Source organism: Rhinoderma darwinii, chromosome 1 (genome assembly GCF_050947455.1).
Source record: "Rhinoderma darwinii isolate aRhiDar2 chromosome 1, aRhiDar2.hap1, whole genome shotgun sequence".
NCBI classification, from domain to species: Eukaryota; Metazoa; Chordata; class Amphibia; order Anura; family Rhinodermatidae; genus Rhinoderma; species Rhinoderma darwinii.
In genome coordinates, this window is record NC_134687.1 from 187436765 (window position 1) to 187464247 (window position 27483).

General features: G+C 44.1%; 1 protein-coding gene across 1 annotated transcript in view; it reads right to left on the reverse strand.

Annotated features, from left to right (window-relative positions):
• Positions 1-27483, reverse strand: part of LOC142738656 (melanopsin-B-like) — a 192772-nt gene that overhangs the window by 44241 nt on the left and 121048 nt on the right. The window contains exons 2-5 of the mRNA XM_075849771.1: positions 25997-26136; positions 19469-19602; positions 14019-14222; positions 8227-8398 (exon numbers count right to left, since the gene is read on the reverse strand). Of these exons, the coding sequence (XP_075705886.1) occupies positions 8227-8398; positions 14019-14222; positions 19469-19602; positions 25997-26136 (650 nt within the window). The remainder of the gene's footprint in view (positions 1-8226; positions 8399-14018; positions 14223-19468; positions 19603-25996; positions 26137-27483) is intronic.

Below are 27483 nucleotides of genomic sequence, written 5' to 3' on the forward strand. Positions count from 1 at the left end.
CACAGAACCTAAGGGAAACGGGGCAGTTGCCCACGGCAACACCGTGAGCAACAAGAGTAGTAAACGAGCCGAGTCAAACCAGGAGAGCACAAGGTACCAAACGCAGAGCAGGAGAGTAGTCAGCAAGCCAGGGTCAATACGAAGCAGGGACAAATAGTACAAGAAGCTGCAGCAGGGCCAGGAAACCAACAGAGAAGATTCACAAGCAAGGAGGAACAGGAAAGGCAGGTATAAATAGACAGAGGGCGGGAGCTAGCTCCGTCTGGCCAGGCTGCGATAGGCTCTCCCACTCCTAAGCCTGCCATCCTGAGTGGTGGAAGATGGAGTCAGTCTCATAGACCTAGAAGCAGGTGCAGACTGATTACCTATGGGCGTTGATAAAGAAGCGTGCCTGGCAGATCCTTTACAGTACCCCCCCCTTTTATGAGGGGCCACCGGACCCTTTCTAAGAAGTGGACCTGGTTTATTGGGGAAACTAAGGTGGAACCTCCTGACCAATATCCCAGCGTGAACATCCCGGGCGGGTACCCACGTCCTCTCCTCAGGCCCGTATCCTCTCCAATGGACCAGGTACTGGAGGGAGCCTTGTACCATCCTGCTGTCCACAATCTTGGCCACTTTGAATTCTACCCCCTCAGGGGTGAGAACAGGGACCGGAGGTTTCCTCGAGGGAGCCAAGGACGGGGAGCAGCGTTTAAGGAGGGAGGCATGAAACACGTCGTGTACTCGAAAAGATGGGGGCAACTCCAGTCGGAAGGAGACAGGATTAAGGACTTCAATGACCTTGTACGGCCCTATAAACCAGGGAGCAAACTTCTTGGACGGGACTTTAAGGCGCAAGTTCTTTGACGATAGCCACACCAGATCCCCGACCATAAACAAGGGGTTAGCAGAACGTCTTCTATCTGCCTGAGTTTTTTGTATGCTCTGGGACGCCTCTAGGTTCTTTTGAACCTGGGCCCAGACTGTGCACAGTTACCGATGAACGACCGCTACCTCGGGATTGTTGGAACTACCAGGTGAAACGGAGGAAAACCGCAGATTAAACCCTAAATTACAGAAAAAGGGGGAGACCCCTGACGAGTTACTGACCCGGTTATTAAGGGAAAATTCGGCGAGGGGAATGAATGAGACCCAATCATATTGACAGTCAGAGATAAAACACCTTAAATATTGTTCTAGAGACTGATTAGTCCTCTCAGTTTGGCCATTAGTTTCAGGATGGAAGGCAGAGGAGAAGGACAGATCAATCTCCAACTTTTTACAGAAGGCTCTTCAAAACAATGAAACAAATTGTACCCCTCTGTCAGAAACAATATTGACAGGGACCCCATGGAGACACAGGATGTGTTTGACAAACAAGGTAGCTAACGTCTTAGCATTGGGTAGTTTCTTGAGGGGCACAAAGTTGCACATCTTACTGAAGCGGTCTACTACAACCCACACCACCGACTTGCCTTGAGATGGAGGCAAATCGGTGATAAAATACATGGAGATATGGGTCCAAGGTCTCTGGGAAATGGGCAAAGAACATAGTAAGCCCGCTGGTCGGGACCTGGGAGTCTTGGACCTAGCACAAACTTCACAAGCGGCGACGTAGGCCTTAACGTCTTTAGACAACCCAGGCCACCAATAGTTTCTGGCAATGAGGTTCTTGGTACCCAGGATGCCTGGATGACCAGATAGTGCGGAGTCATGATTTTCCCTAAGTACCCTTAGCCGGAATTGCAGGGGAACAAACAGCTTGTTCTCAGGAAGGTTCCCGGGAGCTGAACCTTGATCAGCCGCAATGTCAGAGACTAAATCAGAATCAATAGAGGAAATAATTATACTTGGAGGCAAAATACAAGCAGGATCTTCCTCCGAAGGAGGGCTGGCCATGAATCTACGCGACAGTGCATCAGCCTTAATATGTTTAGACCCAGCCCTATAGGTAACCAAAAAGTTGAATCTGGTAAAAAATAACGTCCATCGAGCTTGTCTCGGGTTTAGCCTCCAGGCAGATTCTAGGAAAACCAGATTCTTGTGGACGGTAAGGACCGTTACCTGGTGCCTAGCCCCCTCCAGGAAGTGGCGCCACTCTTCAAATGCCCATTTAATGGCTAAGAGTGCGTGGTTGCCAATATCATAGTTACTCTCAGTGGGCGAAAACGTCCTGGAGAAGTAGGCACAGGGACGAAGATGGGTGAGGGACCTGGTACCCTGGGACAAGACAGCACCCACTACCACCTCGGACGCGTCAACCTCCACGATAAATGGTTCCATTTGGTAGGGCTGAACCAGCACCGGGGCAGAGATAAAGCACTTTTTAAGGATCTCAAAAGCCTGGACAGCCTCAGTAGGCCAGTGGAGGAGAAGTAGAGGGGCGAATGTAACCCTTGGCCAGGCATTCCTGGATATACTCTCTCATGGCTTCACGTTTGGGACAAGAGAGATTAAATATCCTACCCTTAGGGAGCTTAGCTCCTGGTACCAAATTGATAGCACAATCGTATTCTCTATGAGGGGGTAACACTTCGGAGGCCTCCTTAGAAAAAACATCAGCGAAGTCCTGAACAAACACAGGTAGCGTGTTCACCTCCTCAGGGGGAGAAATAGAATTAACAGAAAAACATGACGTCAAGCATTCATTACCCCATTTGGTAAGATCCCCAGTATTCCAGTCAAACGTGGGATTATGCAACTTCCAGCAGGGAAGGCCTAAAACCAAATCGGACGATAATCCCTGCATTATCAGTACAGAGCACTGCTCCAAATGCATGTAGCCAACAAGGAGTTCAAAAACAGGGGTATGCTGTGTAAAATAACCATTAGCAAGAGGAGTGGAGTCGATACCCACTACCGGGACAGGTTTAGGCAAATCAATCAAAGGCATAGCTAGAGACATAGCAAATTCCACAGACATGATATTAGCAGAAGACCCTGAATCCACGAAGGCACTGCCGGTAGCAGACCTACCACCAAAAGAGACCTGAAAGGGAAGCAAGATTTTATTACGTTTCATATTTACGGGAAATACCTGTGCGCCCTAGTGACCTCCCCGATGATCACTTAGGCGTGGAAGTTCCTCCGGCTGCTTATTCTTACGCCCAGGACAGTTGTTCACTTGATGCTTGTCATCCCCACAATAGAAGCAGAGACCATTCTTCCTGCGGAACTCTCTACGTTGTTGGGGGGAAACGGAGGCCCCGAGTTGCATAGGTACCTCCAAGTCTTCCGTGGAAGAACGAAGCAACGGAACCTCGGGAGGCATCATGGGGGAGTCAGAGGAGAAAACACCAAGACGTTCAAGTCGTCGTTCCCTGAGACGTCGGTCAAGTCGTACCGCTAAAGCCATAACCTGGTCTAGGGAGTCAGAAGAGGGATAGCAAACTAGCAGGTCTTTCAGGGCGTCCGACAGACCCAACCTAAACTGGCACCTTAAGGCAGGGTCATTCCACCGAGAAGCTACGCACCACTTCCTAAAGTCAGAACAATACTCCTCAACAGGTCTCTTACCCTGACGTAATGTCACCAGCTGACTCTCGGCAAAGGCAGTCTTGTCAGTCTCGTCATAAATGAGTCCGAGAGCAGAAAAGAAAAGATCAACGGAGGAAAGTTCAGGGGCATCAGGAGCCAAGGAGAAGGCCCATTCTTGGGGCCCCTCCAGGAGCCGGGACATAATTATACCCAGCCGCTGGCTCTCAGAACCTGAGGAGTGGGGCTTTAAGCGAAAATAGAGCCTACAACTCTCCCGAAAGGAGAGAAAAGTCTTCCGGTCCCCTGAGAACCGGTCAGGCAACTTGAGGTGGGGTTCAAGAGGTGAGGTGAGGGGCACTACCATGGTAGCATCAGGCTGGTTGACACTCTGAGCCAGGGCCTGGACTGGTAGGGAGAGACCCTGCATTTGCTGAGCCAGGGTCTCAAGGGGGTCCATAGTAGTGTCAGGGACCAGGGTAGACTAGGTATATAGGCTTGTGAATATGTAAAGATGGGGGTAGGGAAACAGACAAGTGAGCCCTAATCTACCCGCCACTCAGTCCCTGCCTACTTGCAAAGACCTGCCCTAGGCGACGGGGTACAACTGGGCGACGGTCCCTACACTCAATAAGTGCACGACAGAAAAACAGACAAGGGAACACAGAACCTAAGGGAAACGGGGCAGTTGCCCACGGCAACACCGTGAGCAACAAGAGTAGTAAACGAGCCGAGTCAAACCAGGAGAGTACGAGGTGCCAAACACAGAGAAGGAGAGTAGTGAACAAGCCAAGTCAAACCAGGACAGCACGAGGTACCAAACGCAGAGCAGGAGAGTAGTCAGCAAGCCAGGGTCAATACAAAGCAGGGACAAATAGTACAAGAAGATGCAGCAGGGCCAGGAAACCAACAGAGAAGATTCACAAGCAAGGAGGAACAGGAAAGGCAGGTATAAATAGACAGAGGGCGGGAGCTAGCTCCGTCTGGCCAGGCTGTGATAGGCTCTCCCACTCCTAAGCCTGCCATCCTGAGTGGTGGAAGATGGAGTCAGTCTCACAGACCTAGAAGCAGGTGCAGACTGATTACCTATGGGCGTTGATAAAGAAGCTGTGCCTGGCAGATCCTTTAGGCTAGGTTCAGACAACCTATTTTCATACGTAAACGAGGCGTATTATGCCTCGTTTTACGCCTGAAAATAGGGCTACAATACGTCGGCAAACATCTGCCCATTCATTTGAATGGGTTTGCCGACGTACTGTGCAGACGACCTGTAATTTACGCGTCGTCGTTTGACAGCTGTCAAACGACGACGCGTAAATTGACTGCCTCAGCAAAGAAGTGCAGGGCACTTCTTTGCAGCGTAATTTGAGCCGTTCTTCATTGAACTCAATGAAGAAGCAGCTCAAGATTTACGAGCGTCATAGACGCCTCGCATAATACGAGGAGGAGCTTTTACGGCTGAAACGAGGCAGCTGTTTTCTCCTGAAAACAGTCTGTCATTTCAGCCGTAAAAGCCTCTCACCGTGTGCACATACCCTTACACAGATCCTCATTAAAAGCACTTCTGTAATTGCAGTTAATGGTTTGTAATAAACGGAGAGAAATTGTAGACAAAACGCTGCTTCTTTTTATCTGCACTTTTCCCATTCATGACTGTTTAGGCTGGGTTCACACGACCTATTTTCAGACGTAAACGAGGCGTATTATGCCTCGTTTTACGTCTGAAAATACGGCTCCAATACGTCGGCAAACATCTGCCCATTCATTTGAATGGGTTTGCCGACGTACTGTGCAGACGACCTGTCATTTACGCGTCGTCGTTTGACAGCTGTCAACCGACGACGCGTAAAATGACTGCCTCGTCAAAGAAGTGCAGGACACTTCTTTGCAATGTAATTTGAGCCGTTCTTCATTGAATTCAATGAAGAACAGCTCAAATGATCGGCCGTCAAAGACGCCTCGCAAAATGCGAGGAGGAGCTTTTACGTCTGAAACGACGCAGCTGTTTTCTCCTGAAAACAGTCTGTCTTTTCAGACATAAAAGCCAGTTCTCGTGTGCACATACCCTTACAAATATTTTAATTAAAGCGAAGGGTATGTTCACACGACCAAGTTTCAGACGTAATTTAGGCGTTTCACGGCCCGAATTATGTCTTAAAAAACGGCTCCATTACGCCGACAAACATCTGCCCATTACTTTCAATGGGTTTTACGATGTACTGTGCCGACGACCTGTCATTTTGCGCGTCACTGTCAAAAGATGGCAGGACACTTCTTGGGACGGAATTGGAGCTGTTTTTCATTGACTCCAATGAAGAACAGTTCCAATTACGTCCGTAAAAGACGCCGCGAAAAACGCGTGCACTTGTAAAAACGTCTGAAATTCAGGAGCGGTTTTCTCCTGAAAACAGCTCCGTAATTTCAGACGTATTTGGCGTTGTCGTGTGCACGTACCCTAAGGATATGTTCACACGTAGAAAAAAGTGGCTGAAAATGACGGAGCTGCTTTTAGGAAAAAACAGCCTCTGATTTCAAGGATTTCAAGGTGTTTTTTTAAGCTAAAAATTAATCTTCTTTTGTGGCTTTTTTTAGGCGTTTTGTTTTAGGCGTTTTTCATAGTGTCAAGGGAAAATCAGCTCCAAAAACACCACAAGAACTGACATGCTACTTCTTTTTACGAGGCTTTTTTTTTAGAGGCTTTTTTTAAATTCAGCAGCGTAACAATACAACTCGTGAACAGCACAGTGTATTTCCCATTGAAATCAATGTGAAACTGTTTGCAGAGTTATTTCAAGTCTATTTTGGATGGTAAAACGAGGCATTTACGCTCCAAAATCAGCCTGAAAATAAGCTGTGTGAACATACCCAAGCCTATTAGTCAGTTTCACCTTATAAGGATTCTTTGAGAGATTCCTTTTTTTGGTAACTGTACACAAAGCTTCTAAGGCTGTGTTCATAATTCACGGTCAATTTACATCTTTTCACGCCTTAATGTTTCACTATTTCACTCTAAAGTATTTTGCATCAGTATTTGTAAGCCAAAACCAGAAAGGGTCCAAAATATGGAAGTGGTTCAAATCTTTCCAATATATGCAGCCATTTTATAGAAAAGGCGTTTCCCCCAGCGTCAGGACGTAGCGTAACCCACGCTGTGATGTTCTGGCAAACAATTTAGACCAGACAGCGAGCCAACCATCCAATATTTATACAATCAACATTCATGATGTTATAGTACAAGAAACATCAGAATACAACAGAAGTACAACATGCTGGACTTGCCACTCCTCATGTAGACACCACCTAGGTGCAATAAAACACAGTACAAATATCATACCTTAAAGGCACAGTACATTAATAAATAGACCATATACTGGCATATGTACAAAATATACAAACTATGCATTTAAAGCAGACTTTGTTTGCCTTAGGGTATGTTCCCACGCTTAACGAAAAACGTCTGAAAATACAAAGCTGTTTTCAAGGGAAAACAGCTCCTGATTTTCAGAAGTTTTTGAAGCCACTCTGCTTTTTTCGTGGCGGTTTTTACGGCCGTTTTTGGAGCTTTTTCCAATAGAGTCTATGAAAAACCGCTCCAAAAACTTCCCAAGAAGTGTCCTGCACTTCTTTTTCATGGCCGTTTTTTTACGTGGCCGTTTTTAAAAATGGCCGCATAAAGAAACGGCCCGTCGGAACAAAACTCAGTTTTTCCCATTGAAATCAATGGGCAGATGTTTGGAGGCGTTCTGCTTCTGATTTTTCGTACGTTTTTCGGGCATTTATGGCCCAAAAATGGCCGAAAATAGGCCGTGTGAACATACCCTTAGAGTTGGGAATTCTCTCCAAAGTTATGTATGACGCTAGGAGTCCCTGTCTCGCTGTGGGACAACTGTCCCGTACTGTAATCATGTTTTCGGTACAGGACAGTAGTTCCACGGAGAGGCAGGGACTCCTAGATGCGTACATAACTATGATGCTAGGAGCCCGGCTCCCTGCAGTGTGTTCGGTCCGGGACTTTCGGCCGAAATATGTTCCGTCCTTTACGGACCGAACATGCTCGTGTAAATTCAGTCTTACTCTGGCCAAACATAAGATAGTTCTTAGCTGAACATTTCTTCGGATTAAAGTGAATCTCATGTGACTCCCCCATAAAGGTGCATGCATGTTTACTGCCATAAGGAGAGGGGAATAAGTCACTGGCAGATACCTCTAGTTTAATTTATCTCATGGGATAAGAAAAAAATGTGCATTTTAAAATCCAACATGCCTGATCCTTGTAACAGTTGGGCTGATCTAATGCATATCTATTGTTCAAATCTGCTTATATTTAATGTGTAGGGAAGTTTTGTTTTTTTACCTCTTAAGACATAACCGATAAACGTATAGAAAACGAAGAATTTAGGCAGCACTTAAGGGATGAGGATAAATTACTAGTGGTTTATTCTAGTGTGCAACATTTCGGCTTGTGTACGCCTTTATCAACCATGCTTCATATAGAATTACACACGCCAAAACATTGCACACTGGAAACAACCACTAGTAATTTATCCTCATCCCTTGAGTGCTGCCTGCATTCTTTTTCTATACGTTTTTGGGGGTAGTTGGTACCATGCACCTGGTCTGGCGTGCACCATAGTGATCTAAAAAAAACAAAACAAGGAGTGCTGTCCCCATCTCCATTCTTCATGACTGATAAACTTGTCCACTCATGAATATATGAATGCTTAGTCATCTTGTGGAACATTAGTTACTATGTAAATACTAGTGTCTTACCTACTAGTACTTCTGATTGCCAGGAACATGAACAAGTAACAGTGAAATATCACAATAAGTGGGATGAAGAAGACACAGCAGCACAGCATCATAGTGTAACTTTTGTTTGCAGTTGTAGCTGTGACATAGTCCCATGTACATGATATCATTAAACCCTCAGGCACGTAAGAACCTAATAAAATGGAGTAAAAAAAATCTATAAACTGACACATAAAACACAAGAAAAATGTTCTATAAGCATAAATAACATGCCTTCTATAAGTTGCCGTTATCTGCTTAAAACCTTATAGCTTGTTTGTAGAGCTACTTTAATTATTATTTATAATTTACAGTCATTCCATAATATAATGTCTCAATCACCTCCTATAAGTGCCGACAATCTTAAAATAACCCAAACTTAATGCAGTAATTGAAAATTTGGAGGAAGGATTGAATGGGAGGAAGCTGTAATACTGAGCACAGCTGCTATGAATTTTGTCGGCATTGTGCAGTGCTAAACCAGGGGTGTAGCTAGGGGGCAGGCGGGGCATGTGCCCCGTGCGCAACTTAGAGGGGGGCGCCAGCGCCGACCCCTCCTGTACTATAATTGTACCTGCGTCTATAGGACACAGGTACAATTAGAACCAATGAATCGCCGGGTACGTTCCGTGCCCGGCCATCAATGGCGGATTATCATAGTACATTGTAGTTTTGTCCGATTTTTCCGCGAATCGCGGAAAAAAACGCGAAGAAACTGCATTGTGTATGTCCTGCAAAAGGACCTTTAGACATAAGGTCACATGACATGATCTCTGAAGTTCTTACTATTGCTTAGAGACCTGCTGGTCACATGACCGCAGGAGCTCGAGCAGCAGCAGCAGCAGCGACTCCGCAGAGAAGACTGACTATGTAAGTATAAGGGGATTGATTTGTTTAATGGGTCTGTATTTAGGGGTCTGTATTTAGGGGGTCTGGTGTGGGGTTTGTATTTAGGGGGTCTGGTATGGGGTCCGTATTTAGGGGGCCATGTTTGGGGACTGTATTTAGGAGGTTTGGTGTCTATTAGTTTAAGGGGTCTGTATTTAGGGGTCTGTATTTAGGGGGTCTGGTGTGGGGTCTGTATTTAGGGGGTCTGGTCTGGGGTCTGTATCAGTTTAAGGGGTTTAGGGTCTGTATATTTAGGGGTCTGTGTTAGTTTAAGTGGTCTGGAGTCAATATTTAGGGGGTCTGTTTTCGTTTGAGGTCTGGGGTCGGTATTTAGGGGGTATGTTTTAGTTTGAGGTCTGGGGTCTGTATTAGTTTATAGGGTCTATTTAGGGGGTCTGTTCTAGGGTCTGTATTAGTTTAGGGGTCTTTATTTAGGGGTCTGTATTTAGGGGGTCTGATCTGGGGTCTGTATTAGTTTACAGGGTATATTTAGGGGGCCTGTTCTAGGGTCTGCATTAGGTTAGGGGTCTGTATTTAGGGGTCTGGTCTCGGGTCTCTATTAGAATAGGGGGTCTGGAGTCTGTATTTAGGGGGTCTGTATTAGTTTGAGATCTGGTGTCTGTATTTAGGGGGTCTGTATTTGGGGGTGTGGTCTGGGGTCTGTATTAGTTTATGGGGTCTGTATTTAGGGGGTCTGTATTAGTTTTGGGGTCTGTATTTAGGGGTCTGTATTAGTTTAGGGGGTCTGGTCTGAGGTCTGTATTAAGGGAGTCAGGTCTGGGGTCATTATTAGTGTAGGGGGTCATGCCTGGTGTCTGTATTTAGGGGTCCGGTCTGAGGTCTGTATTTATTCAGGGTGCTTGTGATGGGGTCTGTATTTGTTTAGGGGGTCTGGTCTGGGGACTGCAATAGTTTAGAAGGTCTGGGGTCTGTATGTATTCTATAATCTAGTCTGTGGTCCAAATGTATTAGTCTGAGTAAAAGGGGTTGTCCGGGCACATCGATGGGTCATCAGTATAAAAAACAGTCTGTGCCCGCACCACCCCTTTAATGTATGGGCATTGGCCTTGGTGTCTAAATTTGTGTGTTTCTATAGGGGGTGCAAATGGCTGCAGAAGTGATGGGCAAAGATGTCTCATCAGGAGAAGTCGCCATAACGGTCTGCGTCAGATGGAGAAGAAAAGAAAATGGCTCCCATTAGAGAAGACGTCACTGGATCTATAGCGGATCTCCTCTCCTGACATGTCTGTTGCATGTAATCCTTGTATTCTACATATTTCTGTGTACCCAGAGCTAATAGACAAATGCGTGTTACCATTCCCATTGTCAGGAGGATGTGTCCCTACACAGTGTGATACTGTCAGCAATGGTTGGAGACTGTCAGTATGTAGGGACACAGCCCTTTGACAAGGGTAATAGTAACAACCCTTTGACAATGCTCACACAAAAAGGTGGTGTTCACTATGGACACGGCAGAGCGGCGGTGGGGAAGGGGGCCCCAAGTTTGTGGAATAGCCCAAGGACCTATGGTCTACTTAATCCGCCACTGCCGGCCATTCAGCGCCTTTCTACGAGTGAAGCGGCGCAATACTTTGCGCCGCTTGCGTCGTTGAAAGGCGCTGATTGACAGGGAAGCGTTCAACCCCAGGAGACCTGCGCAGAAGAGAGCAGGTCTCCTATGCTGTCGGACGGCGTGGAAATGGGATTAAGGTGATTTTTAATAGTTTGTTATTTTATCGTAATAAAAAAGTGTGTGTAATTCTACAGTGGTGGCTTTATCTACAGGGGTGGCTTTACCTATGGGGGGGCTTTATCTACCAGGGGGGGCTTTTTCTATGATGGGGCTCTATCTACAGAGGGGGCTATATACTGGGGTGGGCTATCTGTGGAGCACTATATACAGGGGTGGGCTATATCTACAGGGCTCTATATACAGGGGTGGGCTATCTGCGGAGCACTATATACAGGGGTGGGCTATATCTACAGGGGGGCAATATACAGGGGTGGGCTATACGTGGAGCACTATATACAGGGGTGGGCTATCTGTGGAGCACTATATACAGGGGTGGGCTATATCTACAGGGGGGCTATATACAGGGTTGGGCTATACGTGGAGCACTATATACAGGGGTGGGCTATAACTACAGGGGGACTATATACAGGGGTGGGCTATCAGTAGAGCACTATAGGGGGAGCTATATGTGGGACACTATACAGGGGTGGGCTATATGGGGTCACTATCTACAGGGGGCTCTATGGCAGGCACTATCTACAGGGGGCACAGTGTGTGTGTGTGGGACACGGTGTATGGTCCTATTATAATTAGAGGTGCAGTGTATGGCGCTATTATATTTAGGGGCATAGTATGTGGTATAATGAGAACTTTATCTTTGTTTATAGGTGTAGAAATGTAGGAAAAGTGAGAAGCTGAAGACATCTGAGCGGCAAACTGCAGTAATGGGCTGTGACCGGGAGAAGTCATCATAGAGGTCTGGACTGGATGGAGAAAAATAACTAGAATCTGAGACGTCACTGGTGAGTCACTTAATGTAAATGTTCATTCTGCCCCTAATCAGCACTGTAGTCACTGTATGATCTGCAGGGAGATTATGGGTGGTATGATTATGATATGATTTATTTTTTGTGAAACAGCATCTCCCAGCATATCCTTACCATTGTTCGGGCCATGCTGGGAGCTGGAAACAATTTAGTGTGAACCTATACGTCAGGGGTTGCACTAAATTGAGCTGTATTTGTGCTGGTGCTGTATATATGTATTGAGCTTGGTTCTGGGGCTGTATTTATGTACTGAGCACTATATTGGTGTTGTGTATAGAACTATATTGCTTGTAAAATGTTACATAAAAAGAAATGTGGAAGAGAAATGACACGTCGATTGGTAGAGAAAACAAACATGGCGAGGGGGAATAGATGTCGGGAAAGAGGTTAGGGGGGGGGGCGCCAAACTGAATCTTTGCCCCGGGTGCTGGAGAACCTAGCTACGCCTCTGGCTAAACTGTGTGAAGTGAAGAAATGAAGGGGAAGCCTTGCTTCCCGGAGCGCTATGGCCTCTTCAATCAGTTGTTCAGCAGGGTTGCCGAGAGTTGGATCCACACCGATCAGATATTGATGACCTATCCTGAAGATAGGCCATCAATTTTATTTCCCCGAATAACCCCTTTAACTTTGGTTCCTAAAGCTTTTGCAGAGTTTAGGAAAATCTTTCATTATACGAAAGCTACAGTTTGCAGTCACAAAGCCTGGAACTCTATCATCATACAACTCTTAAATGTGTATTCCAGCTACAAACTTTTCCACTGTATAAGTGATAAATGTTAGATCAGTGGTGGTCCGACCACTGGGACTCGCACTGATTGCTTAAACTGGTGTCCTCATCCCCACAGCTTGACTGCTGCCTTGAGAAGTTTTTCAATTGGGAAGCAGTCAAGCATGTCTGCTGCCGCTCCATTCATGGGAGTGACGGAAAAATGCCAAACAAAGTGCTTAGCTGTTTCCGTCATGCCTATAGATTTTAACCGTCCATGTATTTTATTCATATATTATCATTATACTGGTAAAAAAGTATACATTTGTAAATGGCCTATATGTAGTCACAGTAGACAATCCTGTGGTGTACAAACACATAATAATAGTTCCAAAACATATAATATTGTATGTAATAATATTTTCAAAAATTTGCAAAAACATATTTTTATTTATACTAGGATGCAAATATATGTGTAGCCTAATATCACATGAGTATGTACAATGTGGACCTCCTAATACTGTATAGGGTATTCATGCAAATAATTATTTTAACCTTTATTTCATGGAATTATCAGTTTAAAGATTTAATATAGTCAATGCGCTCAACTGGAACACTAACATAATCTCTAAACAATGGCTGACACATCTTGCTTTGAGAACTTCAGGCAGATGTAGCATGCACCAATATGTCATCTAATCCTCTGTCTGCTTATTCTGGAAGAAAAAATGTATGACACAGTTTGAATTTTACTTGTCACATACAGATTCCCCTGGAAATAAACATTGACAGAGGAGTCTAGCAGCAGACCATCTACTGATATGACATGTACATTCAGGAGTATGGTTAACTGTTGGCCAAACAATGTACAGATTTTGACCCAATTTGAGATCAGTCAGACTAATATCAGTCTAATCGGAGGATCAATGCTTCCCTTTAGCGAGACAGGACAATTAAATGAATGACTGTCCATGCGACAGCTATGATACTGAACCTAAGGGACCAAAGGGTTGTGGAGCGCAATCTTAAGCCCTGCCTTGGGCACCAACAGGGCTTGTCCTACCCCTGGTTCAGTAGAACCATAGGGGGTCTAGATCTTACATCAGGATTACATACTGTAATTACATGTGCAATATGCCCATATGGATGAAGCCTTATTCTAATCCTTTTGGCCAGTTTAAACCCTTCGGAACTAGACAGCGTATTGTTAATACATCCTGATAATTATGATTAAAGATAATACTGTAGGTTTACTGGCAGTCCTATGTAAAACCACAAATAAAACTTTTGAAATAGCATTATAAATTGAATCATGATGCAAAAAAAACACCTAGAATCAGACTGACAAAGTGATTCTACAACTGTTTGCTCCTCGAAATAACACAACATAAATAAGATTATGTATAATCCTAAAATAAACCTGAAAGGCATTGAAAGTAATGCATTGTCTTAGAATTCTAGTTCTTTAATCCTAAGCAATATTACATAATATGAAATCTGTTTTTAATCTAAGATAGTGATTTATCCTTGATACAATGCAGTTAATCAGTCTGAGTGTCTCTTAGCTATCATTTAATTTCCATATGTATTCTCAAAAATATGTCAAAGTGATTGCACTTACTCCAACCAAGTAACGGTGCCATGCTCCACATTAGGGAATAGAGCCAAACGAGAGCAATTACTTGCATTGTCCGCTTTTTTGATGACCATTGTATAGATTGTAATGGTTTTGTGATAACTAGGTAGCGATCAATAGCAATAGCGAGTAACGTCATCATAGAGGTTATGCCGAATAATGCCCCACAGAATGCATATACATTACAGGCTAGAATAAAAAATAGGAAAACATGATTAGAATCAGAATAAATGTAACATAAAACATTCTAACGGCATACACACGTAAATGACTTCTACATATTATAATATTAAGTAAATAAAAAAGAAAATATCAGCATATGCTAAAGTTGATAAAATTTTAGGAATTGTGTAATTGCATATTGAGTGATCCACCAATATCAGAATTTCGGGGCATGACAGATCTAATAATTCAAATTCAATACGCAGTTGACAATTACTGCAGTGTATACCGCTAAGGAGCTACATGCACACATTACCTTATTGGTTAGACTCCTATGAGATGTTATAAAGGTCATATGATTCTAGTTAATAGATCATTAATTGAATTCATTAATAGACATTATTGGCGCCAGCAACCGGTGTATGCTGCTTGGGTGTTAGCCAGTCCTTCATGGTGCCTGTTGTTCTGAACATGTGAGCATGGCATGGAGGTTTGCCCAGATACAGAAAATACATTCAATGTAAAAGTAAATAAGTTTTCTTGTGGTTAGACTTTGGTGATCTCACTGGTCTCTAGAAGAACACATATTACACTGTTTTCAGACAGAATACCTCTGTTGAGCTATAAATATTTCAAATGTTATGTATTTCTTCTAAACAGCAAAAAAAAAAGAAAAAGAATTACATAGCAAACATAATTTTGCTATGTAATTCTGCAGTAGAAACAAGAAAATATTTCAAATTTAAAGCTAAAACTTACATATAAGAAATATAGCACAGTGAGTATATCTGGTAGCAAAGGATGCCGAGCTGCTTTCCATACTGATACAGTGTGTGCTTTAGCCATGGAAGCTGCATGTAACACAAGACAGGTTGCTAAGGGCAACAAGCGGGGCTATACCACTAAGCAGGATGAGGGCCCTATCATTGCTGAAGAGACTACCACTACTGGGTCTGATAGAAGTAACCCAGAGATGTCTGATCAGTGCGGTGAAAAATTGTCTCTGGACGGACAGTCTGAGCGTATAAGTGCTGAGACGCAAAACTCCAAGATGGAGGGGAGTATAGCATCTGAAAGTGGTGTTGTAGATGATACAAGGTATACCACAACTCATGAGATGAGTGTTACTGAACACAATGAGCCAGTGTCTAAGCCAAGGGGTGACACCCAAAGCCACTTCATGGATGCGGAAAGGTCCCTGAATGTAGGGCACAACACATGTAAATACGTCTGCGATCAGCAAAAGCTAGTAGTGCCTACAAGGGATGAGAATGCCATGCTTGCCAACATAGAAGAGCTGCTGGAGCAGCCGTATAATACACCCACGGGTGATTATCAAACTGTTACTGTAGAAGTGACCCTAAGTGTAATTATGTCCCAATGTAGGAGCTTTGACCCTGGAGGGAGGTTGAAATGTGATCAGTCCTACGGCCTTTATCAAAAGGGGGGGTATGTAGTAGTGCAGCAACTGGACAGTGCAAAAACTGTCAGGTTTTAAGCAATCAGGGAGCATGTACAGAAGAGGGTTTTCTCTGCTGTTGCTTCGGTGTAGAGCCCGAGATAGGGCCTGGTTTGCTGGAGTGTGAAGAAGGGCGGGCTTCCACTCCATACAGACAGTCCATGTCTTGGGCTGTCTGATGAGCCTAGTTAGGCTTCACCTGAGACGGCTCTTTAATTCAGGTGTGTGCAGTTCACACAGGGCTCTCAGTCCGGGGAAGACAGGCATGCTAGCCTGTGAGAGTCACCACCGTGTAAGGTAAAGCTGTGAAGGTTTTGAGGTATTGGGCACAAGGCTCAGTGTCTCGTAGTGAGGGACACTGAATGTGTTAGTTAGAGGCTGGACGGCCTAGGGTTTATTTTGTATGTTTTATGTTGTAACACTGCTTGCTGTGGTGTAGACAATAAAGCTAGCTGCGGCTGGTTTAAATCTTTTATTCAAGGAGTTGGAGTGAACTTTCTATATGTGTCAACCATCTCACCTGGGTGATGGCGATCCTATGAGCTAAGTGGTCCCCAGGTTGTCACACTATATATATATATATATATATATATATATATATATATATATATATATATATATCTTAATTAAGATTAACACAAATATAACGATAACATACCTTTATTATTCACCTTGGTCTATCTGGTGCAGTGTTCCACCATCTTTGTGACGTCACATCCAGAAGCAGCTTTTTGGTGTAGACAGCTGGCTGGGGTGCCAACAGTAATCCAAGAAGCTGCCAAAGAAGAAAGGAGTGACGTCAAAAGATGGTCGGTAAATGAAGGCATCACACTAACAAAATAATCATTGCCATACACCAACATATTCCTAACTACAACCACACCAGACAACCAAAGGAGATCCTACAATAGACATATAATTCCCCATTATTACCTTCACCTCTAATGTTCTCCATACATTTGTATGATTATTATGATGATAAAAATAAATGATGAACAGTTTTAGGTTGGGATACCTAAGAAAGATCATAATAACAACAACACCAACTTTTTTCAAGGCATTTTCCTTAATTACCGAAAGGGCTAGTCTCCACTTAAGGATTTATGGCTTATCCAAAAGATATGTGATAAATGCCTAAAAGGTTTGAGACTCTTCTTTATCGGGAAAATTGGGGCCAAGTGACCTGTTGCATTCTCCATGCATTTGATTGAAGTTTATTAACCCTTTCACGCCGCAGCCCTTTTTCAGATTTTCATTTTAGTTTTTCCCTCCCCACCTTCCAAAGGCCATAACGCCTTTATTTTTCAGTCGATATAGTACTATGAGGGCTTGATATTTGCGAGACAAGTTGTAGTTTTTCGTAGCACCATTTATTTTACCGTATAATGTACTAGGAATCGGGAAAAAAATTATTTGTGGGGTAGAAAATGAAAAAAAACAGCGATTCCGCCATGGTTTTTTGCGCGCCATTTTTACGGAATTCACTGTACAATTAAAACAACATATTCATTTTATTCTATGGGTCAATACGATTACGCCGATACCAAATATGTGTAGGTTTTTCTATATTTTACTACTTTTACAATTAAAAACCTAAGTGTAAAAAAGAAAATTTATTTTGTTTCGCCAAATTCCGAGAGCCGTAATGTATTTTTCCGTCTATTAAGTGGTATAAGGGCTTATTTTTTGCGGGATAAGCTGTAGTTTTTAATAATACCATTTTGGTGTAAATGTGATAGTTTGATCACTTTTTATTTAATTTTTTGTGGGAGATTAGGTGAACAAAAAATAGAGATTCTGGCGTTTGCAATTTTATTTTTTTTACGGCGTTCACCGTGCGGATTAAATAATGATATATTGTGATAGTTCAGACTTTTACGGACGCGGCGATGCCAATTATGTTTATTTATTAATTTTTTTACTATGCTCTAGGGGGAAAATGGGAAAAGGGGGGTTTTTGGAACTTTTAATATTTTTATTTTTTTTTACACAAAAAAAAACTTTATTTAACTCATTTTTACATTTTTTATTAGTCCCCCTAGGGGACTTCAACCAGCGATCGTTAGATCGCTTGCACAATATACTGCAATACTAATGTATTGCAGTATATCGTGATTCTGACAGTCTCCTATGAAGCCCTGCCGGAGGCAGAGCTTCATAGGAGTACCAAGATGGCGGACCTGGGGGACTTCGTCAGACCCCCAGGCAGCCGTGTGAACCAATGGCTCCCCCCAATCTTGCCGACACACTCGCTCTATGGAGCGGACTCAGCCCGTGAGCCCGCTCCATGTTCCCCCACCCGGCGTGCGCCGTATATATACGCCGGATGTCGGGAAGGGGTTAAAATAGCGGAGCAAGCAGTGTGGATCTAGTACTCCCGATAGGTGAGTGGCCCAGAGTTGGGACTTGCACCTCTCAGACTTTAAAGGCATGCCCTGTGAACATGCCAAGAATGCCTATTTTGGGAATACCCTTTAAAGAATAACTAAAATTATCTAATAGGATCCGCCAGTTGGCTGGACTGACGGCTTAGCTGACAGCGGCTCCTGTGTGCCTCTAACAATCTAAGGCTAGGGCTACACCTAGACTTTTTGTAGTGCTACTGATTGATTTTAACTATTGAGTGACAGCTGCAGTCCACAAGATTGCATGCAACTCAATGCATTCATTTGGACTGCAGCTGTAGCTCAATAGTTAAAATCAATAAGTAGCACTATAAAAAGTCTCAGTGTAGCCCTTCCTTTATACTAATCAAATCTATGTTGACCAACTTAGATTTGAACGGTATTAGGGTTAGGCTAGGGCTACACGGCGACTTTGGCCGCAACACTTACAAAAAGGGAATATACATCTGTTCTTTTTTCGCATAAAAAGAGAACAGACATCTGTTAGAATATATCTAAAATATACCCTAACAGGAACTAATATTGGACCACTCTGGAAAATTTTGTTAGGCCCCAGGCTGCCAGTATCAAGCTGTTAAGGCCCTTTTACACCGGCCAATAATCGGCCGATGCAGCGAGCGCCAATCAACGAGACATCGTTGATCGGCACTCGTTTGCGCCTGACGCATGGAGCTATAGATGGGGCGAGTGGTCGTAACACCGATTGCTCGTCCCCATACGCTATTATCATGTTGGGAGAGCGTATCCCTGTTTAGGGAGATGTGCTGCCAATAACGATAATATTTCACTTTTTTAAAATGATACGACCAGCAGATGATTGAGCGTTTGCTCGTTCATCTGCTGATCGCTGCCCTGTTTACACAGGGCCATTATCGGCAACGAGCGTTCTGCCCGATAATCGCCCCGGGGTAAAACCCCCTTTAGACCCGAAGATCCCAATGCAATAGCTGACATAGAGAGGACAAAGGAAGCCCCCTCCCTTTGTCAGAACCGGAATCAGCCTATTTGCAAAACAAGTAAATATACTGTGCACTCTGTAATCTTCACAAATGTATGCGTTATAACCTTGCACAAAAAATATCTCCAATGATTTTTTCTATGGTTACAGTTAAGGAGGTATCCCCAGAATCCACGAACATCACCTATCCACAGGATAGAGATGCGTAACAAATGGCAGAAACTAATAAATGAGTCTTGAAGTGCAGAATACAGGATCAAGGATTTTGTTTTGTTAGTCATGAAATCAAGCAAAGTAATTCTGATCATGTCTAATGCATTTAATATTTGTGAGTAGAATTGATCTTTGATTTAAAAGCAACTTATTATAATCATTCACCTCTATTCAAACCCAAACAGTAAATTATAATTAATAAACACAGAATACGAATAGGTTAATGCAGTTTTATTACCCATTCCACCAAGGATCCACTGCCTGTTGAAGCTGTTCAGAAAACAGACTGGTGCTTGTGTTGCTGACATGAGCAGGTCACTGACTGCTAAATTCATTATGAAATAGTTTGGTGCTGTTCTCAGCTTCTTGTTACTGAAATAGGATAACATTTTTAATAAAACAAGGGATAAAATAACACAAATGTGACCAAAAATAATAAAATGCAACACTACAAAACATATAACAAAATTGTTGCCCTTATAGACTACATTAAAAAGTTTTTATACCGAAGACTTTCATGGCATAACAACTAGATATACAGATATGCAATAAGAGATTCACCCTTCATAATCTTTATTCTCATGAACAAGGCCATATAATGACTTTGTACAACCTCCAAATAGTAACTGTAATAGGGCATCCAGAGACTTCTATGACCCTACTGTGCCTACGCAGGCCTTCAATTTTGTATGGAGGCATACTGGGAGTTTTTGAGAAAAAATGCTTTATCAGATGCAGAATTAAGAAGGAGCACTGATTTTAGGGAATAATTTCTCCCCTGTCTGCATTGATCCCTATCCTTTATTATCTATATAAAACGGAAAATTTACCCCCAAAAAAATTACTGTAATATTTTTGTGTTGCTTGTTCTTTAAAGGGAACCTGTCACTAGATTTTAGGGCACTAAACTTGTAGCATGTCGTTATACTGTTGGGGTTTAGCGTCCTAAACATGCTACTCCCAAAACTGTCCATTTTAGCATTAGTCTAGGAAAGCAGATTAGCTCTGTGAGCCTACTAATTTTACCCATAAATAAACACACTGATAATAGATTTTAAGAACAAATTACAAAATTCTAACACAATTGTAATAATAACCTTAAAAATAACATTATAAAGAACATTAACCAGCTTAGGGGTCTTGAAGGTATTTTTTGCTCAATTATCACTCCAGTACTCACCAGGTTTCGCACAAGAAGACTTAATATCTCGAAGACCTGAAACCCTTCCTGAGGACCTTGCCCACAGGACTTAAAGCCATCGTGGCTAATTGGTCCACTCAAGCCTCAAAATTACCACAAGTGGTTGGGGTTAACGTGTCTCAAATTTCCATATAACTTAAAATTACTTCCACGCTGCCTAAACACCCCCTCTCCTCCACACCGTGACGATCATGTTTGACCCCTTGAACATGATCGTCCCGCCACGAATAAAGTGGCATCTAAATATCTTCCAGCAGACCTAAAGCCCAAATGTCGATCCTGATATCATTAAGATTGACGACATCTTGGAACATCTGCCCTAACTCCACTTAAGTATACAAAGGAGTGGATCGTAGGACAGCAGGCAAGTTCCATTTCATAAACTAAAAGAGAAACCTAACAAACAACTTTCGCCACCTAAACAAATACAGCACAGTGACACAACCACCATCAGCACATAAAACACCCTTCAGACTAATAAACCATCCATCAGATAAGGACGCACATAAAACTTGTAGTGTGTTGACTCCCGCCGTTTAATCCGCTTCACCATATCAGAACCCAAACCACATCTCGCTGCCTCAGTAACTGTGCCTGTTTGGAAGGAGTGCAAGCTAAATTCCTGCCCCCACCAGCCCAACAAATCCAAACATTTCTGGAACACTTGTACAAATTTTAATTTAGAAAGAAAATGCCCATAAGCATGAACCAACAGTTTAACCTGCTCGATGGGATACACTGCTACATAATCTCGAAAGCAACATTTGCGGAACATGTCAGACACATGCAATTTCCCCAGTCTTATGGTAAGACCTCTCCGGAACTTGTCAGTCTTAGAGCCCCGAAGGCGACACTCCAACACTGGACCACACAAATATTGAGATGCTAAATACCCTCAACCCTTTTCTGTCTACCCGCTACCAATTCCGATATTCTAAACGCACCGAAACCTAACCGCAATAACAAAGGAAACCCTTTAATGGCCTGCCTGACCATAAAATATTTTGTCACATCACGCTAATTTCCAAAGTTTAACCAAAAAGCAAGAGGTCATGCCTAATGAAGACACCCCCTCCATATGTCCATCCAATGTAATACAGCATACATGCCCCTCTCTCACTGTCTCCATCCATCAACTCTTCCCATTTATATCCATTAATATTCTGCCCATGTGGCCATATTTACTAACCGATTAACCAAAGCCACCACAGCCCTTATACCAGATTCCAAAGCCGCACAGGACAAATAACCCCCCATGCGTCTGTTTGCGGAGCAAGCTCCCGAAACCTGTCCCACTGTAGGCAAGAATGAAAATCTGCTATAGAATTACACACACCCTGGATATGAATGTCAACAAAATGAGCATTCAATACAAGCCTCCTAAGACCAAATGTCACAAAAAGCGAACCACAGGAGGGGAATTAGGTGTTTATGCATTCACCGCCTGAACCACACCCAAATTATCACATTGGAACCATGCTCATCTATTCTGAAGGCGGTCAACCCAGATGTACGTGGCTACAATTATGGGAAACAATTCCAATAATGCTAAGTTCGAAACCAACCCTTCCTCCCACCAGGAATCCGGCCACCGTCCAGCGCACCACTCACCTTGGAAGTATGCCTGAAAAACGGTGGGCCCTGACGCATTGGTGAATAACTCCAAATCCGCTTTGGAAACGCATTGCACACTAGATTATCCATAAATACCAGCCTACTATTGTACAGAACCAGAAAATCCCTCTATACGGCAGAGCTAGCAAGCAAATAAAATAATGGAGCCTACTGACACCTTTTGTCGCCATGGCCAACCGCCTGCAAATTACATATCCCATCGGCATGCTCCTGCAGACTAAGTAAAGTTGCCCAAGTAAAGGCTGCAGATCCTTCAGTTGAATTTTCCAAATTCGCAATGCATGATCTATTGTGACTTCCCCTATTTGTCTTCTGGAAGCCAGAATTCCATTCGCTCAAAATCAATGACAATGTCCAAAAATGTCTCGACCGTAACAGGTCCTTCCATCTTATCCGGAGCCAAAGGAATGTTGAAGCTAGTAGACCACCTTTTCAACAATGCAGCAAACACCCTCGTGTCTGGAGGGCCCACAAACAGGAAGCCATCCAATTAATGTAACACAGATGACACCTGAGCCTCCTGATTAACAACCCATTCTAGAAATTTGCTGTATGTCTCGAAATAGGCACAAGATATGGAGCAGCACATTGGAAGACAGCAATCCACAAAATACTGACCCTGCCAGCAACACCCCAAAAAATTAAAACTGTCTGGATAACCTGGCAGTAAACGGAAAGCAGTCTCTATATCTGTCTTAGCTTAAAGCAAGCCCCGCCCATACTTCCAAGCCATGACTACCACCGTATTGAACGTTGTATACGACACCGTATAAAGATCAGGATCGATTCTATTATTTGCCTACTCGCCAACCGTATGCGACAAGTTCTGAATTAAATGACATTAGTTGGACTCCTTTTTTAGCACCAACCCTGCAGACCTGTGTGAGAAACTTCCTCAAACAGGCTGGCCATGTGCCTCAAAGAAACCTCTTTCCTAAGCTTCTCTGTGATTATGACCTATCTAGCCACAGGCGACAACAGATTGTGGTTTGCACCAACTGGCGGGGTAGACAAACAGGGAATAACAAAACTGTCAGTAAAACCACTAAGTAGTAAGACTGCCGTCCTCCTATTCGGATACAGGTGCATCCTTCCCATCCTCACTGGAGTCTGTCCTCTTCTTTTCAACTTCGCCCGATTTACTAATACATTTTTTAAACGAGAGAGACTGTTGGCTCCACTGCAACCTGAACACCTATGTTTGTAACGGCAGTCGGAGATTAATTTACAATGCCCCTCTGCTATCAACATTCTGACCCGGAACCGACAGCTGCATATGAGGCGGACCTACACAACGCCACCATTAGCTGCATCCAAAGAATAATGTCCTTATAATCCCACTGAATTGAAGGGCGCACTGCCATCCGTTTGACTAAACTGGACTTATTTAAGCGACACGTTATCCCCATACACCCGATAGGCCTCCCTTGTAGAGTTCAAATAGCAGAAAAGGGCGAAACAAGTATTTGCAGCCTATTCGCCAATAACACTCGCTAGATCAGCAAACGCAAAAAGCCAGATTGCAAAAAGACCTGTAGCGATGGCGTTCTTCCTTGACCATCTTACTCTTGTCCAGTTTAACCCGGTCAAGATTTCATCCATACAGCCGCAAACAGGGGAAGATACCCACAGCAGATGCTGGCCGCCAGGATGGACAGCAAGACCAGGCCGCCGTTGGGGAATGTATGAGCCCCGGCCCTCACCTTTTGCTTTAAGTGGGCCCCAATGTACCCTCAAAACAAACGTACACTTCTGCACCTCATCCTGTGGCCTAGACGTGAACCACTCCACTGCCTCTGCCCAGGACACTAACATTAGCCTACCCACTGCGACATCCGATATCACACCTAACAGTACGCTGTTCCAAACGCCCACCGAGGATTCCCCTTCTCACGTAACCCCACAGGCAAACAAATCCTGCAATCCTTTTAGAAACAACTGCATACCTTCTAAGCAAAAATTATCCCACTAGCAGGAGTCCCAATGCCCATTAACTTAGAAGATCCAGATGTTCCCAGTCCAACATTGTGATGGTTTTCAAATGTAACAGAGTCCAGGGTCCCCTGACCTGCAGCAGAAGAGGAGGAGGCCCTTGGACTGGAGACAATGGAGCCTAGCTTCAGCTGCCCTCTTGAAGCAGCTAGACAGGACGTTGATTCATCCATGGTGGAGAGAGCGGGGCCCTGACGCGTCTTATACAATATGGCCGCTCAGCCCCCGCTTCCGGTGAGAAGGAAACCAGAGTAGCTCCCCATGACTAGGTACCTCCGGTCTGAATTAATCGCCCCACAGCTATCTGTGAAGGTAAAGCCACTCTCGCTGACTGTGGATCTGAATGCTGAGCCCGCTTCTTACTGCATTCATATGCAGGCCATATCCAGGGCATTTGGGCGATGATTAGCAGAGGGTGGGGATGCTCTTGGAGACACCCTGCTGACAACCAGGACCTGTTGTCCTGGATTCATCCCGATCCTCCGGATTGCCAGTCCAAGCTGTCGAGCAGACGAGGGGGCGGAGGGTCCCAACTGGGACTCTGTTGGTAGAGCTGGACCTGTCATGCTAAATCAAGACTCAGCCAGACAGGAGGTTGAGAACAAGCCCCGAAACTGCTCTTCCAGCCCGCCGTGACTGTAACGAAGTGTAGGCTCCCTGACTCTACCCAGCTAGGCCTCCGAGAGATCGGACATTTTGAGGTAAGTGGTCACTTCTTCTCTGTAAACCTCTTCCTTGTGGCTCCTCAGGTGAAAAGAATTTCCCCTCCAAAGGCCTTCCTTATATTCTTTCTCAGAACTCCTCCCATATCTATAACATTAACATCTTTAACCCTCACACTACACTCCCCTATTTAATACTTCACAATATCAGTGTAATGATGGGGGTACGGAAACAGACAAGTGAGCCCTAATCTACCCGCCACTCAGTCCCTGCCTACTTGCAACGACCCGCCCTAGGCGACGGGGTACAACTGGGCGACGGTCCCTACGCTCAATAAGTGTACGACAGACAAACAGACAAGGGTACACATAAGCAGGGGAAAAGGGGCAGTTGCCCATGGCAACACCGTGAGCAACAAGAGTGGTGAACGAGTCGAGTCAAACCAGGAGTGTACGAGGTACCAAACGCAGAGCAGGAGAGTAGTGAACAAGCCGAGTCAAACCAGGAGTGTACGAGGTACCAAACGCAGAGCAGGAGAGTAGTCAGTAAGCCAGGGTCAATATGAAGCAGGGTCAAATAGTTCAAGAAGCTGCAGCAGGGCCAGGAAACCAAACGAGAAGAATCACAAGCAAGTAGGAACAGGAAAGGCAGGTATAAATCGACAGAGGGCGGGAGCTAGCTCCGTCTGGCCAGGCTGTGATAGGCTCTCCCACTCCTAAGCCTGCCATCCTGAGTGGTGGAAGATGGAGTCAGTCTCACAGACATAGAAGCAGGTGCAGACTGATTACCTATGGGCGTAGATACAGAAGCTGTGCCTGGCAGATCCTTAACAATCAGCAACTGCTCCCCTTGACATGGGCTCCTTTCCTTACGCCTGCTGCTACACTACAGGGATTACTTGTTGTCTAAAAAGAAGGCATAAATTACCGGAGAAGCTTCCTAAGATGAGTCCAAAGGTACTGGTCTCGGCTTCATCTGAGCACTAAGAATGCGCAGGATGCTGTTGGACTCCTCTCAAGACTCTTCTCTGATCATTTACATACAGCGCACGCTGTATTATAACTTCTTCTTAGACAAAATGCTACAATGGCAGTTTAAAGAGCGGAATGTTTGGGACACCAAACCCTAGCAGTATAACGACACGCTAGTGGTTTAGTTCCCTAAAATCTAGTGGCAGGTTCCCTTTAAAAATATTCCAGTGCCGGGAACAGGTTTTATACAAAACTATTTTATTTTTTTTAGCAGAAGTGCATAATGATTATTTTAATACCTTACCTGTAAAATGCATAAAGAACTAGTACATTTCCAACAACACCGACTGAACCAATAATGAGAATACAGCTTCCAACCGTGTGCAGAATTTGGTCTGGAACATCTGGCAGTGACAAGCCTTTGTAAGGTCCGAGCCCAACTGCCTAGGGAACAAAGATAGTTTTTGATCTGTAATTAACTAAGACATTTGTAAGTTTTACAACATTTAATGGGAATGTCTCGTGTATTTCATTTTAGTTTCAATACTTTTATGTAAGTCTGCAGAAAATAAATAATGTGCTTATTCTCTTTTAAAAGGTTTAAAAACATTATGTTTTAAAACTGTCCGGGGGGGGGGGGGCATATTGGAAACACAGTGCAGCAGGGAGTGTGCTTAAAGAGTCTCTGTCACTAGTTTAGTAATGCCCTATCTCCTAGCTAATCTAATAGGCACTGTCAGACTAATAATACAAGTGAAAATTGTGTCCCAAAAAGTTCATTATTTTAAAAGTAATGATCTTTTTTCTAAATATGTAAATGAGCCTTTATTAGACAAGTGGGAGGTAACACCGGCGATTCTACTGAGGTGGAGCTACCTCAAAGCCCATTACGCTGTCCTATCATCATGAAGCTGATTCCCACAGTGTGAGAGACTGAGGCTGGAGGCAAAGGGGATCATTTCAAACAGCAATATCTCGGGCTGTGGCATATGAAAGAGGAGATGCGCCAACATCCTCGACCCTGGATAGTGTCAGGACCTCTGCTGCGGCTGAAGAGGAGGGTAAGGTTAATAGCCATTGCCATTATCAAAACTGTCCTGTTATTGCTATATGCTGCCAGTTTGCTCCCTGAAGAACCAGTAAAAGAAACTGGTGAAACATGTTGGAGCAGTGAAATTAATATAGGAACTATCTACCAGAATAGTATAAAGGCTCTGTGAGTCTGGAGGCCGCAAACCAGCAGCCTCCAACATATACAGAGAAAAGGACTACAACTGCCACACAAGCAAGAGGACTTGTGATGGGGGTCCAGGCTAGTGTGGGAATTGTATAGATGTTAGTCGGTCCCTAGTGCACACAAATCGAAAGTGACACTAGTGGATACAGTCCTGAGACTCTAACTCTGGTCAGAATTGTATTTTAAACACTTTCACACCAGCGTGTTTATTTTTTTTTATCGGGACCCAGCCAATCAGCTAATTTGAAGGGGCCGCAGCGCTCGTACGAGAGCTGCTTCCCCTTCATTCCGGTCACTGGTTCACACTGAATCCGTGTCGGCGTCTCACAGTGTGAGCAAGTTAGGGAAATGAAGGGGAAGCAGCTCTCGTACGAGCGCTGCGGCCCCTTCAAAACAGCTGATTGGCGAGGTCCCGGTAGTCGGACCCCGACCCGTCAGCTATTGAAGGCCTATCCTGCACAACCCCTTTAAGCCTACGATGTAGCAGGCTTAGGGGGCCCATGAGGCAGGATCACAGATTGTGTGATGCTGTTTGCTGAGCCCTGTATCTAAGC